This window comes from Hyperolius riggenbachi, chromosome 4, assembly GCF_040937935.1.
Source record: "Hyperolius riggenbachi isolate aHypRig1 chromosome 4, aHypRig1.pri, whole genome shotgun sequence".
Taxonomy (NCBI): domain Eukaryota; kingdom Metazoa; phylum Chordata; class Amphibia; order Anura; family Hyperoliidae; genus Hyperolius; species Hyperolius riggenbachi.
In genome coordinates, this window is record NC_090649.1 from 163,097,615 (window position 1) to 163,110,090 (window position 12,476).

Here is a 12,476-nt window from a genome sequence, read left to right on the forward strand (position 1 = left end):
CAATGGCTCAGCAGTACCAAATTTTCTAGCATTGTAGGGACCCTTAGGGGGAACATGACTGGTGAGTTTCGGGCCCCTAGGCCGAAGAGGTCATAGCCTAGGGTCACAAAAACCTGTTTATTGGGGCTATTTCAATGGTAGTGATGGTGACGTACATAAATCGCAGCAATGGCCGTTAGCAAAGTCTGAATCTCACGAAATGTCTCATGCAGGTAGAAGACATATTGTTAGACTTGGATTCCAAAGATGGGGTCCCTACATCTCTGCAAACCAGAGTTACAGGGGTCCAAAATTGGTAAAATCCCCCATAGGATTTCATTGGCTCCCTATTTCACTTTCCAAAATCTCACATCTTTTCAAAGGGCAATGGCTCAGCAGTACCAAATTTTCTAGCATTGTAGGGACCCTTAGGGGGAACATGACTGGTGAGTTTCGGGCCCCTAGGCCGAAGAGGTCATAGCCTAGGGTCACAAAAACCTGTTTATTGGGGCTATTTCAATGGTAGTGATGGTGACGTACATAAATCGCAGCAATGGCCGTTAGCAAAGTCTGAATCTCACGAAATGTCTCATGCAGGTAGAAGACATATTGTTAGACTTGGATTCCAAAGATGGGGTCCCTACATCTCTGCAAACCAGAGTTACAGGAGTCCAAAATTGGTAAAATCCCCCATAGGATTTCATTGGCTCCCTATTTCACTTTCCAAAATCTCACATCTTTTCAAAGGGCAATGGCTCAGCAGTACCAAATTTTCTAGCATTGTAGGGACCCTTAGGAGGAACATGACTGGTGAGTTTCGGGCCCCTAGGCCGAAGAGGTCATAGCCTAGGGTCACAAAAACCTGTTTATTGGGGCTATTTCAATGGTAGTGATGGTGACGTACATAAATCGCAGCAATGGCCGTTAGCAAAGTCTGAATCTCACGAAATGTCTCATGCAGGTAGAAGACATATTGTTAGACTTGGATTCCAAAGATGGGGTCCCTACATCTCTGCAAACCAGAGTTACAGGGGTCCAAAATTGGTAAAATCCCCCATAGGATTTCATTGGCTCCCTATTTCACTTTCCAAAATCTCACATCTTTTCAAAGGGCAATGGCTCAGCAGTACCAAATTTTCTAGCATTGTAGGGACCCTTAGGGGGAACATGACTGGTGAGTTTCGGGCCCCTAGGCCGAAGAGGTCATAGCCTAGGGTCACAAAAACCTGTTTATTGGGGCTATTTCAATGGTAGTGATGGTGACGTACATAAATCGCAGCAATGGCCGTTAGCAAAGTCTGAATCTCACGAAATGTCTCATGCAGGTAGAAGACATATTGTTAGACTTGGATTCCAAAGATGGGGTCCCTACATCTCTGCAAACCAGAGTTACAGGGGTCCAAAATTGGTAAAATCCCCCATAGGATTTCATTGGCTCCCTATTTCACTTTCCAAAATCTCACATCTTTTCAAAGGGCAATGGCTCAGCAGTACCAAATTTTCTAGCATTGTAGGGACCCTTAGGGGGAACATGACTGGTGAGTTTCGGGCCCCTAGGCCGAAGAGGTCATAGCCTAGGGTCACAAAAACCTGTTTATTGGGGCTATTTCAATGGTAGTGATGGTGACGTACATAAATCGCAGCAATGGCCGTTAGCAAAGTCTGAATCTCACGAAATGTCTCATGCAGGTAGAAGACATATTGTTAGACTTGGATTCCAAAGATGGGGTCCCTACATCTCTGCAAACCAGAGTTACAGGGGTCAAAAATTGGTAAAATCCCCCATAGGATTTCATTGCCTCCCTATTTCACTTTCCAAAATCTCACATCTTTTCAAAGGGCAATGGCTCAGCAGTACCAAATTTTCTAGCATTGTAGGGACCCTTAGGGGGAACATGGCTGGTGAGTTTCGGGCCCCTAGGCCGAAGAGGTCATAGCCTAGGGTCACAAAAACCTGTTTATTTGGGCTATTTCAATGGTAGTGATGGTGGCGTACATAAATCTCAGCCATGGCCGTTAGCAACGTCTGAATCTCACGAAATGTCTCATGCAGGTAGAAGACATATTGTTAGACTTAGATTCCAAAGATGGGGTCCCTACATCTCTGCAAACCAGAGTTACAGGGGTCCAAAATTGGTAAAATCCCCCATAGGCTTTCATTGGGCCACCTATTTACCGTTCCAAAATCTCACACCATTTCAAAAGGCAATGGCTCAGCAGTGGCAAAACTCACCAGTCATGATCCCTGTAAGGGTCCCTACAATGCTAGAAAATTTGGTACTGCTGAGCCATTGCCCTTTGAAAAGATGTGAGATTTTGGAAAGTGAAATAGGGAGCCAATGAAATCCTATGGGGGATTTTACCAATTTTGGACCCCTGTAACTCTGGTTTGCAGAGATGTAGGGACCCCATCTTTGGAATCCAAGTCTAACAATATGTCTTCTACCTGCATGAGACATTTCGTGAGATTCAGACTTTGCTAACGGCCATTGCTGCGATTTATGTACGTCACCATCACTACCATTGAAATAGCCCCAATAAACAGGTTTTTGTGACCCTAGGCTATGACCTCTTCGGCCTAGGGGCCCGAAACTCACCAGTCATGTTCCCCCTAAGGGTCCCTACAATGCTAGAAAATTTGCCACTGCTGAGTAATTGCCCTTTGAAAAGATGTGAGATTTTGGAACTGTAAATAGGAGGCCCAATGAAAGCCTATGGGGGATTTTACCAAATTTGGAGCCCTGTAACTCTGGTTTGCAGAGATGTAGGGAACCCATCTTTGGAGCCCAAGTCTAACAATATGTCTTCTACCTGCATGAGACATTTCGTGAGATTCAGACGTTGCTAACGGCCATTGCTGCGATTTATGTACGTCAGACTCGCCACCATTGAAATTGCCCAATAAACAGGTTTTGTGACCCTAGGCTATGACCTCTTCGGCCTAGGACTGCATTGAACGCGACCCACGCATTGTGCGCATTCTGGACAACACCAATTACTGGGTTTATACCCTTCTGGATCCACGGTACAAACACTATGTTCCAAAACTGCTTGAAGAAAGAGCCAGACAGGTCAAAATGGAAGAATACCAGCAGGCCCTTGTGGAGACTTTAGAGAGGAGATTGACATCCTCCCCCTCCTCTAGCCAGTTGTACGCCGACAGACTGACTTCCGCAAACCCAGGACGACCAGGAGGGCAGCAAACAACACAAGCCGCAGCTAGTGCCCAAAAGGGAATGGTATCGGCAGTGTCCTTGGAGTGGGAAAATTTTCTGACACCCATGCAGCAGCACACAGAACAGCAAGCGTGCAGATCCACCTCCAACACCGATCGCCTGGAGAAGATGGTCAAGGACTACATGTCAGATGGCGTAGCTGTGTTGAACAATCCATCTGCACCCTTCAACTATTGGGTATCGAAGCTAGACACCTGGCACAAACTGGCAATGTACGCAATAGAGGTGCTGGCTTGCCCGGCAGCCAGCGTTATGTCGGAACGCTGTTTCAGTGCTGCCGGAGGCATCGTCACAGATCGGCGGCGTATCCGCCTCTCCACAGAAAATGCAGACCGTCTGACTCAAATTAAAATGAATCAATCCTGGATTGGAAACGACTACGCAACACTCCCGGACCCCAACCAAGTAACATGAACAATGAACATCTGTGATGGGTTAGCGTTTCCGGTCCCTGTTTATTGAACCTCTCATCTGTATTACATTTATGACTGCATGGCGACAAAATGCAAATTGCTATCCGCACGCTTCTTGTCCTCATGCAAGGCCTGGGTTGTTGTGTCTCAAAGCGTGGCCTTCTCCTCCTGCGCCACCCTCCTCTTGTTCCATCACGTGTGCTGCTGCTGGGTTAGCGTTACCGGTCCCTTTTCCTGGAACCTCTTATATGTATTACATTTATGACTGCATGCCGACAAAAAGCATGTTACCTGTGCAAAGAAAACAGACATTTCCCGCATTTAAAAGACAGTTTTCCCTTTGAAACTTTAAAATCGATTTTCTCAAAAACTATAAGCTACGTTGTGCTAAATTTTTTTTCCTCTTGTACCCACTCCCAAGGTGCACATACCCTGTAAATTTGGGGTATGTAGCATGTAAGGAGGCTTTACAAAGCACGAAAGTTCGGGTCCCCATTGACTTCCATTATGTTTGGAGTTCGGCCATGTTCGGCCCGAACCCGAACATCTAGATGTTCGCCCAACACTACACGTGACCCGTTCGGCCAATCACAGCGCTAGCCGAACGTTCGGGTAACGTTCGGCCATGCGCTCTTAGTTCGGCCATATGGCCGAACAGTTTGGCCGAACACCATCAGGTGTTCGGCCGAACCCGAACATCACCCGAACAGGGTGATGTTCTGCAGAACCCGAACAGTGGCGAACACTGTTCGCCCAACACTAGTGAAAATGCATGAAGCAATGCAATATCGCATCACACTTCTGCACATCGCATAAAGTGTGAACATCACACAAGGCAGTCTATGCACTCCTGATGTTCTTGCGTGTCGCACCATACGCTTTGCTGCAATGTGACGGCCACACGTATAGTGTGAATGAGGCCTAAATCATTCACCTGGGTCCCAACAGAGCCGGATCATCCACAAGGCAAACCTAGGCAGTTGCCTAGAGTATGGAGAGAGTCTAGGGGCCTGGTGGATGCAAGCCCCCACCAAATCTTACTAAAAAAAAAGCCAGGTGATCATCAGCAGAAAATGAACTACACAGAGATCTCCGATGTTCCACACCACTTTTAAAGAGATATTTTACTTTATGCCTGAAGGATGATGGAGATTGAGTGAGTCCCTCTTGTCCCATCCCATTGACCTTAAAATGCTTAATGATGAGTTGATTAACTACTTTAAAGAGAACCTGTAACAAAAAAAACCTCTGTGGGATACCTACCTCAGGAGGGGGAAGCCTCAGGGTCCCAATGAGGCTTCCCCGACCTCAGAAGCTTGGAGGAATCCGTGGAAACCTCTCCCGACAAGCTAGACAAGCGGTGATATATTTTCCTCTCCGCGATTCTGTGCAGGTGCAGGCGTTCGGGCTAGGCAGAAATAGTCAAGCCCTTTCGTATCCGCTCTATTGCGCAGGCGCAAAGTAGAGCGGATAGGATCAGGTTCGGCTATTTCCGCCTTATCCCAATGAAGAGCCACTAGTGCGCCTGCGTAGAATCGTGGTGGGTAAATATTTACCTCGCCGCACTTCGGGGGATCCTAGCGCTTGAACGGAGGGATGGAGGAGGACGGGGGAAGCCTTGTTAGGATCCAGAGGCTTCCCCCTCCCACGGTAAGTATCCCCCCAGAGGGTTACAGATTCAGAGGGTTACAGTTTCTCGTTAAAGAAAATAATACTCCTGACGTAGTTAAGGCACCTATATGAGCACTTTAAAAATACACTGCAAGGACAAATTAATTCAAATAGTTTCTAGAAATAAGAGATAAAAAAAATGTATACAATTAAACTGATTGTAGAGTTTAAGCTAACTGGGTTAGGAATCTTGAGCTAGGACAACATTCTGTGCATAGTTCAGCACGCCATCTTGGCCACGCCCCCCATTCTGCGAATAGTAATTGGGTATTTCAGGAACCTACAAGATCGAGGCTGAAAAGTGTGTAGAGAAAGCCTGCAGATTCTTAACACAGCTATATTATGATAAAAGCAAAAAGCTGGATTCTCTATATACATGAAAATGATCACAAACATTATTCAAAATAGGCAGCATATCTATGCCCTGGTAAACTCCATCTGAAGTCCCAGGGACGTAGATCCTCATCTGTTGTGGCGGAAAAACCGCCTCTCACTCCCATGTGGGTACTCGTTGCTGCCCATTAGAGGGGAGACCAATGCATGGGAATGCAGTTCCGATTCATTGATGTAAGTCGCCGGCATCAATTAGTTGCCTCCGTTCATTGTAACTAGGAAGTAACACCTCCACCTATTACTTCCTGTTCGTGTACTTATAGTATGCTAGTAGGAAATGATGCTCGGGACATCTTGTGGCCAATTAGTAAAGTTACACCTACATACATTTTTTTTTAATAAAAGACCTACACTCACATATAAAATTAACTCCCTACCTCCCACACTCTCCAATAGTACTCAAATAAAATGTTTGCATTAAAAAATTACAATTACAAAAATACATAAATAGTTACCTTAGGGATTGACCTTTTTAAATATGTATGCCAAGAGGGTATTACTGTTATTTTTGAAAATATGGGATTGTAAATAGTGATGGACGTAAAACTGAAAAAATGCACCTTTACTTCCAAATAAAATATTGGGGCCATACATTATACTAGGGAAATACTTTAAATGTTGCAATAACCAGGACAAGTGGGCAAATAAAATATGTGGCTTTATCCACAGTAAAACATTTCATTTTAAAACTATAATGACTGAAAACTTTTTCCCTTTTTTTCTTATCATTCCCATTAAAATGCATTTAAAATAAAATAATTCTTAGCATAATGTACACCTAAAGGAAGCTTAATTGTTGGCGAAAAAAACAAGAAGCAGATCATTTTGTTGTGAGTAGTAGTGATTAAGTTATTGGTGAAAGAAAGGGAGGAGCGCTGAAAATGTGAAAATTGGTCTGGTCCTAAAGGGGAAAAACCCCTCAGTGGTCAAGTGGTTAAAATACAACTGCATAACATTATATCAGCATTTGATAATTTGTATTAAACTCTTTATGATGGCAAAGTTACCAACCTGGAAGTGGTACAAGCCTCAGAAATAAAACTATCTTTCAGGCTTACCAAATACACTCCTCCCTACTTTCATTGATTAATAATTTCCTTAAGTTTTCCAATGAAGTTGAAGCATTGTTAGCTGCTAAAACTCTTGAAGTATAAGCTTTACAGTCCTATATTTATAAGAGAATTTTGAAAGTACTCTCTTGATGTTTTATTTAAAGAAAACCTGAACTGAAAACTAAAAGTCAAAATAAGTATACACAAGTCATACTTACCTTCCATGTAGTCTACTCCTCAGTGTCTTTCTCCTGTCCCGCGTCCTGTTTGTTCACTGTGATCAAGGGAATTTTCCGTCCTCCATTTTGAAAAAATGGCCATTACCCATAACAGCTTTCTGGTCAGCACACAGTTAAACTGTAACATCGCCCACTTGAGCCATAGGGAAACATGGACATTACCTGGTACATCAGTTTTCCTCTCAGCTATAACTGACAGCAACTGATATTTTATTGACAGCAACTGATATATTTCAGATCTGACAAAATATTGTCAGAACTGGAAGGGATTATTGTCAGAAGAAAATGGTGAGCTTCTGAGAGGAACTGATGGCAAGGTAACTATGTAATGTTCATTTGAAGTTACCTCATGTGTTTAATGTTTATTTTAAATATTTTTACTCAGTGCAGGTTCTCTTTAAGCTTGTAATACGTTTTTATTGGCATGTTGAGTGGACACTGGTTATCCCAAAACCAAATAAAGTCCTTCTCTAATTACCACCTTATGTTATTGATGATGAACAATGTTTTAAAAATTCTCATACAAACCCTAGCTTCCTGTCAAAAGCCACTTTTAGTTTCAAAGTTTTCTTTTTTTATTTTTTTTGTCCAATCTTACAATATCTATGTAATATGAGAGACCAAGGGCCATGTCACTGGTCTTGAGATAGCTAGGAGGCCAAACTAGCAAAATTAAACACATTTTGTTTTTTATATGGGAAATAAACAAAAAATCATGTGTGCAGTCAGCATGTTCCCTTCAGTGTGCAATGGTGGCTGCTGCTGGCATTGCGACTACTGCTGGCATAAGTGGCTACACGTCACTCATCAAGTCCAAGCCCATGCCTCTGTTCTTCCTCCCCCTTCACCGAGACTAATGCGGCCATTTTTTGTTGTCACATAGTAATCACTATATAACTACAAAACAATGGCTGACATTTTCCAGTGTATACCGAGTATACACTTCAGCGGCCATTTTCTTGTAATTCCATACTAATTCCTATGGGACTGCAGGAGAGTAGAAGGGAAGATAGAGTCGTGACACAGGTTAACCCTAAACATTATTGCACGTGGTGCCACAGCAAGGGCCTGCAGGCTGTATGCAAATGAAATCCCACAACAGCTTTGGGGGCCACTGGAAAAGACTTGGCGGGCCACATTTGGCCCTTGGGACGAACTTTGGACATCCCTGACCTAAAGTATCCAGTCAAAGTACTGTATATTCACTCTGTTTATCCTTCTGCTACATAGATTTGGTAAGATTGGACAAAATAATTGTATCATTAGTGGGCACCTTAATATAACCAAATTAAAATGGTTTGATCTATGGCAGGGCATTGACAAATAATATAAGAATTATTCATTTATTGACTTGTGCCCATAAGACTCAATTTACTTCTCTGCTACTTCTCTGCTCACCAACTTTCACTGAAGTAGTTCGCAGGTATAGAGGTTCTAAGCCCAAAGTGGCTTACTCTTGCACACTACATGCGATTCCGATTTTTTAATCTGATCCGATTTTGGATTCCGATTAAAAAGCGTACTGCGTGCTGCTAAGATTTTTAATCGGAATCCAAAATCGAACGTATAAAAATCGGAATCGCTGTAGTGTGCAAGAGGCCTCAGATAGATAATTAGAAAAAAATTAGCAAAGAACTCCTACGTCTGGCAGGATGGAGAGATGGCTGGTAAAGGCATGGCCACAAGTTCCTAACAAGATTATCACAATAGAGAGTAGATTGAAAATGGAGAGTAATAGAGAAGAAGATAGTGAACAAAGTGTGGTACGACGTGGATCAATCTGGAAGATAAAATTCTTAACCTCCCTGGCGGTAAGCCCGAGCTGAGCTCGGGCTATGCCGTGCAGGAGGATTTCTCTGGCTCTATTGGCGCGATTCGCCCCATTCAAAGTGCTGTGCACGCAGCCAGCACTTTGCTAGCCGCGCGCACAGCTTGATCGCCACCGCTCTGCGGCGATCGCCCGCACGCAGCGGCGAAAGAGGGCCCCCCCGCCAGAGCCCTGCGCTGCCCGGACCAATGAGTTCCGGGCAGCGCTATGGGCTAGATCGGGTGCGCCTGACGTCAGGACGTCCATGACGTCATTCCGATCGTCGCCATGGCGACAGGAGAAGCCAAACAGGGGAACGCGTTATATACGCGCTCCCCTGTTTGCTATTAGTGCCGGCGACGATCGCACTAGAGGGACACATGCGCCCTCTAGTGGTGTTTCATGTAGCTACCACTCTGGTAGCTTTACATGAAACAAAAAAAAAAATTAAAAAAAAAAGGATTTTTTCACATTTGAAAAAAAAAATTAACCGCCAGGGAGGTTAATCCGAACTGTACTCCATAGGTCAACTCCCAATATTGTCTATTAGGACATCAGTATTCTCTATAGTCATTGAAATAATCACAGGAACCAATTAAGCACAGGATTTACACAAACTAATAGGTATTAATATCCTTAAATGTCTACCAGATGGTGCAAGAATACCAGAGATCATAACAGACCTGATAGCTCATTATGACTTTTGGGATCATGACAAAAAACAAACAACTCATACATCTAGGATGTTTTAGCCTAAATGAAATGTAGTTGCTAGGCTATACAGAATCCTGCTGTATAATTTTTGATTTAAGTCGTCTTTCCATCTCTATATTATTATAGTCTTAGAAAGTTAAGATTATATTTTACAAGATGGGGAAGGGATTTGTCAGGGCGCAATCATTTTTTTTTCTTTAAAAAATGCTACTAAAAAATATTTGAAGGAAAAAGTAAACAGGATCTAAAAGTGTGCAGCAACCTACCTCTTTATTTCATTGGCTAAACCTCTTCAGGAGGGTTTTTCCTGCCAAAATAGAGGCATTTATTTTTTCCTTTGTGTGGCAGGGAGTTGGATGGCTTACAGACCTGCTGTTCCTCAATCAAGCAACATGTAGCATTGGTGCAGGAAGCCTGTTTGGGGAACCCACCAGCTAATTCATTAAAAATGAATAATGCAAACTGGTTTATGTGCAATATAAAGTATGGTATGTTCAACACATAATGCATTGAAAACATGAGCTTTAAAGAGGAGCTGTTAGGTATAAGGTCTCAGAGAAAATAAACACATATATCAGTAGCTAAAGATTGGCTGTACTTACATTACATATGCATTTCACTGTCCACGTTTGGATTTCACAGAATTTGTATATAGTATATGCAGAGATAGATGCTCCTGACAGCTCATGGCAGGCTCCATGTTTTTCTGTCAAATGTGTCGTCATGTCCTGCCTGCTTCCTGATCACAGAAAAGCTCGTACTGAATAACACAGTGTGCAGTGAATATTAATGAGCCATGTGGCTAGGAACAATAGCTGACTCCTGCAGTGTACTCTGCCCGGAGATTTATCAGTGCTACGCGCTGGACTGATTACAAGCTGCTGTAACGTCTCATTAGCAGCCGAGAGGAGGGCCCCAGAATGCTTTGCAGTTTAGTATGCGGCTTGCGTCCTCATGGGTCTATAACAGCTTTGCTGATAAGCACACATCAAAGGTAACTGAGATTTTTATCTTCACTAATGCCTTTCTGGCTTCCTTCTAAACTGTTTAACACAGGAGAATAGAGGTTTAAATTAGCTTCTGCAGCCTGACAGTTACTCTTTAAAGTAAACCTGTGACTTAGTAAGAGAAAAAAATTGGATACTTGCTTTGGGAGGGATCAGGATCCTAAAGAGACTTTCCTTATCCTCCTTAGTGGTCCTGTTCCAGTGCTGGGACCCCCAAATGGTGGCTTCCCTGCTCACATGCACTAGCACCATCCTGGTCGGGCTCTGGCAGATATAGCAGAGCCCAATTGCATACGTGCTACTGCACAGATGCAGATGGGTCACCCCTGTGCAGTAGTAGGGAACCAATCCAGCCAGGCTTTTTCCAAAGAAACCCAAGCGGGATGGTGCTAGTGCTCCTGTGCAAGCAGCTGTGTTGACAAGCTGTTTTTCCTAGTGCTGGAATGCTGCTGTGGAGGAGGATGAGGGAAGCCTCTTTAGGATCCTGATCCCTCCCGAGGTAAGTACCCCCTGGGGGCACTTTTCTTTTTTTGCTAAACCTGTCTGTGTCACTTCAGCCTTTGTTTGTAATCCTTTCCTGTGGACTGACATGCATGAGGGTAATTCCAGTCTTATACTGGCCACTAATAATCCAATCTTTTTGTCCAATCTTACGTAATGTATGTAGTAGAAGGGTAAACTGAGTGAATATATATATATATTGAATAGATAATTTAGGCAGTCCCTTATAATACATATAAATTGTAAGATTGGACAAAAAAAGATTGGATCCTTAGTGGGTGCCTTTAGGTTCACATTACATACTGATCTCCCCGCTTTTCTTTTCCCATTATTTTTCTTAAGTGGACCGGTGATCTTCCTCTTGCATCCAATAAAACTTAATACAAAATGTCTAGACAGGTAGTGAAAGAAAGGCACATGTCTGAAATATAATTCCATGCTTTTAACCTGTTGTATCGTGCACCAATCAGAAAGGAACGGACCGTCTCTTCTAGAGACATTGCTTCAAGCCTGGGGAAAAGAAAAACGGTAAAAAAAAGCACATTAAAGAGGGCCTAGATTTGCTTAGGAATGACAGCTGCATATTAATCGAAAAGAATTCTGAACAATCAAAAAAGCATTTTTCAGCAAAATGGACCCCTAGAGTCCTCGTCAGAAAGCCAGGGAATACACTTGAAACAGGATTGATTTTATCTTAAAGGGGTGGTTTCTTTGAAAGGCTACCAACTGCAGTTGTCTTATTTGGTTTTCAAAATTACAACAAAATTGTGCCATATTGTGTCAAAAAAACGAGATAATATAACAGCTTTTATACAAATTTAGTAATTAAAGGATCAATGGAAAACAAATTAAATTCTTATGCATAAGGTAAAGAATGGCAGTGAATACAGAGTAGCTGTCACTAATAACTTTATATGAAGTGCAGTTCTGGCAATGTATTGCTTTCTAGAGATCAATATACAATAGCACTGTGTATATACAATGATTCTTCATGCTTAACAATATCTAATGACTTCAATTCTCTTAAATTAGTATGTTTTGTTTGGTTTGTTTCTCTCTGTCGTGGCCACAGTCCCAATAACCCTTTCTCAGTGTGGACTCTGGCCTTCACATGGTGGTTTAAGTCCCTGCTGGGCATTTTCGGAGAAGTCCTGTCACTTCATTAGAAGACAGATAACATCTGACACTGAAGAAGTTTCTTGTACACTTGTAATCAATGTTAGTTTAATGGAATATTAATGCAGTAACTCAGATTTCATAGGCAGCGATCCACATGATATGCCAGGATAAAAAAGGGGCACTCCTCTCCCTGCTATTTTGTACTGGGATACTTCTTACAAAGGTCAAACACGTGCTATAATGACATAACAGCTCAATCTTCAACATGACTGCATGTTTCACTGAAGCAATCCCAGCTTCTGGGACAAGAGACACTGTGAAGCATTAATACTAAACTGAACACTT

At 42.8% G+C, this 12,476-nt stretch overlaps 1 protein-coding gene across 1 annotated transcript in view; it reads right to left on the reverse strand.

Annotated features, from left to right (window-relative positions):
• LOC137504725 (uncharacterized) overlaps positions 1–12,476 on the reverse strand; it is a 189,301-nt gene that overhangs the window by 33,782 nt on the left and 143,043 nt on the right. Inside the window, exon 7 of the mRNA XM_068233309.1 lies at positions 11,460–11,522. Within this exon, the coding sequence (XP_068089410.1) occupies positions 11,460–11,522 (63 nt within the window). The remainder of the gene's footprint in view (positions 1–11,459; positions 11,523–12,476) is intronic.